The sequence below is a fragment of the Panicum virgatum genome, chromosome 1N (genome assembly GCF_016808335.1).
Source record: "Panicum virgatum strain AP13 chromosome 1N, P.virgatum_v5, whole genome shotgun sequence".
In the NCBI taxonomy this organism is placed as follows: domain Eukaryota; kingdom Viridiplantae; phylum Streptophyta; class Magnoliopsida; order Poales; family Poaceae; genus Panicum; species Panicum virgatum.
The window spans coordinates 61,602,055-61,609,278 of record NC_053145.1 but is presented as its reverse complement, the minus strand read 5'-3'; the positions used below and the strand labels follow the sequence as shown (position 1 = coordinate 61,609,278).

General features: G+C 52.6%; 1 protein-coding gene across 1 annotated transcript; it reads right to left on the bottom strand.

Moving 5' to 3' along the window:
• Positions 1-454: 454 nt before the first annotated feature.
• Positions 455-2,358, bottom strand: LOC120657280 (ethylene-responsive transcription factor RAP2-13-like). The gene has a single exon (XM_039935572.1). The coding sequence runs from the start codon at positions 1,786-1,788 to the stop codon at positions 784-786; it is 1,005 nt and encodes a 334-aa protein (XP_039791506.1). The 5' UTR covers positions 1,789-2,358; the 3' UTR covers positions 455-783.
• Positions 2,359-7,224: the final 4,866 nt, after the last annotated feature.

Sequence of the window (7,224 nt, the reverse complement as noted above, 5' to 3'; positions counted from 1 at the left end):
TTTGTGACTCTGTTTGAATGCGGCCGTGACCTGTCACCTGTGGACTCTGTGATCATGTGAGCCAAGGCGTGTCACAGTTCAACACTTATATTATGCTTAACTATTAAGACTTGTGTTATACTGTTATTATATCTCTGTGTTATTAATTATTATGATTTATGATTTGTATGTGTTGTTGTGTCGGGTTGGTTGGATGGTTGGGTAATATTTCTTCATTGTACGGGTCGATAGTTCTGTTTTGACTTTTCGTATTTCGATCGTTTTCGACACATTCCGTTCAAATTGGTTCGTTTTCGATATCCCGTAATTCCGTGTTCGTTTTCGTGTTCGAGCCTCCCGTTTTCGATTTCGTATTCATATTAAAATGTAAAAGTGAAAACAATAATAGAGTTATCCCGACCGATTCCGACCGTTTTCAACCCTAACAACATCACAACACTGATCACTACACGTGGGTACATACGTAAGCTACATGGATTAAGCTGCAACATATAACAATAACAAGGGATTACACTTGACCTTCTCGACTGGCCGTGCCGTGAGAAAAAACAACCGGCAGCTCAACCAGGAGATTAACACGTACTGACTGCTACATCCTCACAACACTGGGCGACTTACTAGCTGCTAGTTACTCATTGCTACTTGCAGCCGCCATGGCCGATGTCTAAAATGCCATCGAGCCACCGCAGCTGCAAAAACCCAAATGAAAATTACACAGAGCTGTCATTGAGCTGGACTGACTGAATCTTTGCTACTACTACTATAACAGTTGCAGTTGATTCTTCATGAGAGGATGGAGTCCCAGTCGATCTCCCAGGACGGGTACTTGCGCAGGTGGAAGGCCTCCGTCTCGTCCCACGGCGCCTCCGTGAAGTCCAGCTTCGCCATCTCTGGAACGGGCGGCACCTGCGTCGGGGAAGGTGGGGAGCTGGCGGAGACCGACTCCTCCTCCCCCTCCGTCGACGCCGAGCACTTGGGCGAGTCCGGCGGGGACGCGGCCGAGGACTCGGCGTCGGGGGAGCCGCTCTTGGACCCGGCGAGGGACTGGCAGATGGCCGTGAGCTTAGCATCCACAGAGGCGTGGAGCGGGCCTGCCAGGTGCGCGCCGCCGCGGCGGAGGGCGGGGAAGTTGAGGCGCGCCATGTCCCCGCGGAGGCGGAACGCCGCCTTGTCGTAGGCGAGCGCCGCGTCCTCGGCGGTGTCGAAGGTGCCCAGCCACAGCCGCGTGCGGTTCTTGGGGAGGCGGATCTCCGCCACCCACTTGCCCCAGTGGCGCTGGCGCACGCCGCGGTACAGCTTCGACTGCGCCAGCGCCAGGGGCGGCGACCCGGACTGCTTCATCGGCTGCGCCCGCGGGCCCAGGTACGCCGCGTGCAGGCCCCGCTGCTGCTGCTGCATCATGAGCTGGGCCTGGATCTGTTGGATCTGGGCCGGACCGAGATGGTTCAGGCCCATGGTCCCAGTCACGCCCGACGCCGCCGAAGCAGCAGCAGCGTACGGCGACGGGTACAGTGGCGGAAGCTGCGAGAAAGACGACGACGAGGTGGCGGCGGTGGCAGGAAGAGGCGAGGTGGCGAAGTTGGCGTAGGAGGGTGTAGGCAAGTAAGAATCTTGGGTGATGGAGGAAGAGGACGAGTAGTAGTGGTAGGGGGAGGAAGACGAAGAGGAGGAAGCACTCGTTATAAAAGGTTCGAGTGCTTTCGCGAGCTCCTGATCCGAAGAAGAGGAGGCGGCGATCTGGTGTGCACTAGTGTTGTAGTACTTGTACATATCTATGGCTGCGGCCATTATGAATAGATGGAGAAGCTTTGGATGGAGCTAGAAGAAGAGGCAGGGGAGAACTGAAAACGGGAAGAAATAAAAGGAGCTTTTTTTATGCAAAATCAAAGTAGAAAATAGGTTTGGAAATCAGCTCGGTTCCTCAATAAAAGTAGAGAAACAACGAGGTTTGTGCAAAGAAAAAGGGTTGGTGAACAAGAAGGGTATTGCAAAAGAACCCTTTCGAAGGCCAAAAAGGCGGCAAGAATCCAGAAGAGAAAAAAGGTTCTCTGGATCTCTGTTCCTCCTAGGAGAGGTGTGATGAGGTGAGAAAAAAATCCAAACCCAAGAACAATCTTCCTCTGAGGATTCTAATAAACCCAAAGGAAGAGCCTTCTTGAACCGGACCTTTCTCGTGCTGTGCGAGCGTCCCTGCTGCTAAAAAGAATCAGAGAGTTCAGAGAACAAACCTGTTGCTGCGTCGCGGATGATCTGGTCTGATCGCTCAACCTCACCGTGGAGTGGAATGGGGATGTGGCTTCGTGTTCTTGTGGGGTGGGGTGGGTTGAGGCGTCTCTCTGGGGAAGAACGGCTCTGGCGGCCAGGGCCTTTTATAGTGCCAGGCTTGAGGCCGTGCACGCGAAGCCAAGCGAGCATCTCTTCCTCGCTGTTCAATGCGATATCTTCTCCGCGGAGGATTAGCACAAACCGATAAGATTAATCAGCTAAACAACGCCCCCTGGAAAATTAGTTATAAAAATACAATTTGGAAGCAAGGGCTGGTGGCTGTTGCTCTCGTCCATGGCGTCATCTCCCACGCGAGGAAGCACGCGCGAGTGCCAAGTCGCAGCCAGTTGTGATCTGCCACGTGTGCTCCCGTGTACAGGTGGTTCTCGTGTGGTTGGGGTTGGGGATGGTGGGCTGGATTGACTTCCCAACGGTGGCGCGCCCTTTGTTCGTTCTTTGGAATCTGGTTTTTCGTTTGCACCAAGAGTTTAAAAAGCTAAGATTTTTTTTAAGTTGGGGGATTTTGTGCTATTAAGTTCACACGCCTTTTGATAGGGTTAAAATGATAAATTCGTTACGTGTAAAATAGTTTTCATTAAATATAATAATGTACGATTTTATTCTTTTTATTAGATTACAACTTACAACTCAAATACTCACAATGCAAGCACACTCACCCTATGAACACACGTGCGCAAACCCTATCTCTATGAGTATCTTCGAAGAGAAAGTCGGCCAATCCTCGAGATTGATCAATTCATTGCAAACGTCTCGCTGTCCACATGAACGACGTCTACCACTAAAAGTACAACGCTGTTAAATTCTAGAATATTCGTTTGCACGGGGAGTCGAAACCAGTACCTGACTCTTGTAACCACCAGGGTACGGATTTTGTTTTCAAAAATATTCTATCCTGACAAATCTTAAGCCTAGGTGAATTAGGGACTGCATTTTGCATTACCGTTCGCTGCGCCTTTAGGATGATAAGTAAAAGTGAACAAGATATGTATTTTGATAACTGAAGTTTGATCGCTGTACATAAATCTATACTCTCCTGTTTATCTTGGGCACCCTCGTGATGATGCTGCTGCTTTCAAACGGGAAGAATTGGTGCAGTACGAACAAATTTGGGTTCAGAACGTTCTTTTTTTTTTTTTTGCGAAAAGGGTTCAGAACGTTCTTGATCAAAAGGCCGACGAGAGCTTGTGGGCACCATTGATTTGGACCTCAAAACGGACAAGTTTGAGTCGTACCTCCCCCAGTTATTATATCACCAATTTGCAGGTGTACAACCGATGAGTTCCTTATTGGCTACTAATCATGGTTCCAAAAGTCTCCACGGCCACGTGATAGTGTATAGTAGAGAGTCCCTCTCCTAAGGCTATTTCGTCAAAACTATTTTGTGAAAAAAACATGAGAAACAAAAACATCAATCAGTTCGCGGAGAGCAACGGAGGGAGAAAAATATGGCGGGACGGAGAAAAATTCAAACTCTGTTGGTTCCCAATCGATTTCCATGCTGACCGAGGACCGGGCCATCACTGTTCGTGTGGTTTTGGATGCGCCACCATTATAATATATACAGGTGTGCCCATATGTTGGCGCCGTTTCATCCACATCCAGGACCGGATGCTGGAACCTGCAAGTGGTAGATGCAAGCATGCATCAAGGGGAAGAGAAAGGGGGAAAAGAAAGAAAGGAAATTGTTGCTTAAACTGGTCAAACAGCGAATGCGTGTTGGGCACATTAATATGCGCCATGGCATGCAATTTGCAGAGGCGATAGCAACGTGCCGCCGGACAGGCCATGGCATCGCGTTGCCCATCGGAGGCTTGTCGGACAGGGAAGGGAAACTGCTCCTGCCCGGTGCGTGCCGCTGCGACCTGCCGACAGGAACTCGAGAACACCACGCCTCATAAATCTTGCCCCGGGTGGTAGGGCAGCGACGAGGAGCACGACGACCGCGGAAATCTCTCCCACGCGATTCCTGGCCAGGCAAACGGACCAAATATCTGAGGCGCGTTCGAGCGACGGCAGCGGCGTGGGCACGGGCGCGCGGCGTGGACACGCTCGCCGTCGCCGGCACGGGGATGGGATGCGGATGCGGATGCGCTGCGCCACCCCGCTGGTTCTGGTCGGAGGCCGGCGACCGCGCGAGGCCGCGGCGCCGAGGCGCCTGGGCTCCAGCCCGCCCACCATCGTTTCTGGTGGGTGGCCAGTGCACGCGAACCGAAAGGGAACGGCCGGATCGCTCGCGCCGCCACGAGTGCCGTGTGCGGGCACGCCTGCGCGGCGCGGCGCGTGCGCCGACGGGGGGTCTGATCGCTGCGGTTTTGGGCAAGCGAACCGAAAGCATTTCGCGACGCCGCTGGCGTGCCGGGCTCGTGTCGCGCAGGTCGCCATTCGCTCGGGGGCCTCCTCCTGCCTGCCCAAAACAGGAGCGGAGGAAAACAACGTGGCCGTCTCATCGTGTCGCGCGACGGGAGATGATGGTGTAGTGGCACACCTCCTCGTCTCTACTTCCAAAAAAATCCCCTTCCGAACTGTCAAAATACGATCGCATCGGGGGTGCATTTTGTGGCCACAGTTACACGAGGAACCGGGTGATGAGATAGCAAAAGTGTGGTAATAGCATTTCTAACAGTTTGATTTTTTTCTTTTTCCTTTTTTCGCCATATAGGGGAATATCTTTTTCCACTTTTAACTTATAGGAGAAAAGTGCTCCAGCATCTTAATTTTTCCATTTCCTCTTTCCCCCTTCTGTCATGTGGGGTCAATTTGTCATTGTCGAATCTTCTTCTCTTCCTTTTCCCTCCCCTCGTGTTCCTTGTTGCTCCTGCCCGTCCGTCAGCGAGCAGGGTGAGCAGTGCCGTTCGTCCGTCGTCGCAGCACCCGGTGAGGACGGCCATCAAGATAGGAACGCGGCAGCGCCGGTCCGGCGCCAGGCCGACGCTAGCAAGCGGCAGAGCAGTGCCAGGCTGGACCTGCCTTCCTGCGCTGCTTTTCTTGGCCGCGTGGAGCTCCCGGTGCACAACGGGCAATGCTGTTTGTGCTGCTGCTGTGCTGTGCTTCTGTGTCCCCCGGGGCCGCAAGCCACCTCAGGGGCTCCTCCTTCACTTGCCGGCGCCAGCTAGGTGTTCGATAAAAATTCTACAAGGTTACTGCTAATGCCATGCCTATCGTTTGTTGCAGCTAGGTGTTTGTTGCAGAGCAGAATAATTTGAAGGTTACTGCTAATGCCATGCCTATTGCTTTTGTTCAACTTTATTTTCAGGCCGATGGTAAATTTGCAGTGCAAAACAAATCATGGAAATTAATCATTGCTTGATATAAAAAAGAAATATCTAAATATAAAAAAGAAATTAATCATTGAATTACAATTGCAATCGTAGCACGTATTGGTGAACTCGATTGACACCGTCAGCTAATCATTGAATCACAAATGCAATCGTCAGCTGATCGACTAATATGGTCAATTGATCGACGTATTGGTGAACCCGATTGACACCGTCAGTTGACCAGGAACTGACCGATTGAAATCGTGAACTGACCGAATAAATCTGAGATACCAAACTGCTGGTAGGGCGCGTGCTCGTCGGCGGCCATCAGAACAGGAGGCGGGGGCGGCCGTCGGAACAGCGGCGTCGACGGGAACTTCTTGCGGGAGGCGATGGGAAAACGAGGAAAGGGAGACGCGTCTGTCTCCCCTTTCTATTGAGGATTGGGAAGATGTTATTGGGGATTGAGAAAAAATAAAGGGAAAAGGGAGATGGGAAATCAATCTGTTGGAGCAGGTTTTATCACCATCAGTCCCTTATATTGAGAAAAGGTGGAAAGGAGAAAAGGAAAAATGAAGCTGTTGGAGTTGCTCTAACGTACGGGATGAATTGCTGACCACCGCTTCGAATTCGAAGCTTTCATGAGGGTGATTGGTTGGCTGCATTACCCCCTATCCAGACTTATGTAGTGCAGTTCATACATGTTTGGTTGCCTAAGTAAGAGTGTTAGCTAGGCTTATGCTATGCAAAAGCACTTTTCAGCATGCACAGCTGGAATCTCGTTTATCTCTTATGCAGCCTGCACAAGCTATCGCTAGCCAAGGTGAACGAATCGATTCACCGACAAGGAATTCAAGAAGAGAAAAAGGCATTGACAAGGAATTCAAGAAGAGAAAAAGGCATTGCATCAGGGAGAAGCATTGACATGTCCTCTAGGTCCGGCACCCCACCTCCACCTCCGCCGCCGGGCCCCACCTCCACCTCCGCCGCCGGGCGGTGACCCACCGCCGGCATCCACCCCAGCCCAAACGTCGCTCGGTGACCCACCGGCGTGCAACCTTTCCCGCCCGACGGGGCCTCCTGGTGCGGTTCTAACAGGCCCACGCCAAACCTGTGCTGGGGAGGCGCTCGAACTCCATGATTGCTACTCCTCCGAGGATGAAGACAGCTCTATTGCGGCATCTCTATCCCCGCCGGATTCTATGGTGGGGCGCAGATGCGACGGGATGACTGCGACGGGGGATGGGCGACGCCCTCGCTCGGTCGTTGTCAAGCCGGCCGCACACCGGGTGTCCTATGCGGATGCACTGCTGCAGCCTAGGACATTCAAGCCAAGATTCAATGCAAGGACGAGAGAAGAGGGCGGCCAGTGGTTCACAGGAAGAGCAAAGGTAAAGAAGACTTTGTGGTTGCGTCTTGGGGCCCGGCGTGAGGGCATTCATGACCAGGGCAAGGAGCAGGCGTCCTCCATTAAAGACCGCCTTGGCACTCGCTCGACTCAGGAGAGCGACTTTCTTCAGCTACTCAGGTCGAAGGCAGCGGGGAAGTGCTTCAATTGCTTCGCTCGCGACCATCGCATCGCGCAGTGCCGCGACCCGCCGAGGTGCATTCTGTGCTCCAGGTCGGGGCACAAAGCTCGCTACTGCAAGGAGCCGCGGAGGCTGACGGGCGGTGGAGACGG

Bases quoted from the DNA above. Each gene is read 5' to 3' on its own strand.
- LOC120657280 (XM_039935572.1), bottom strand. From the start codon at position 1,788: ATGGCCGCAGCCATAGATATGTACAAGTACTACAACACTAGTGCACAC.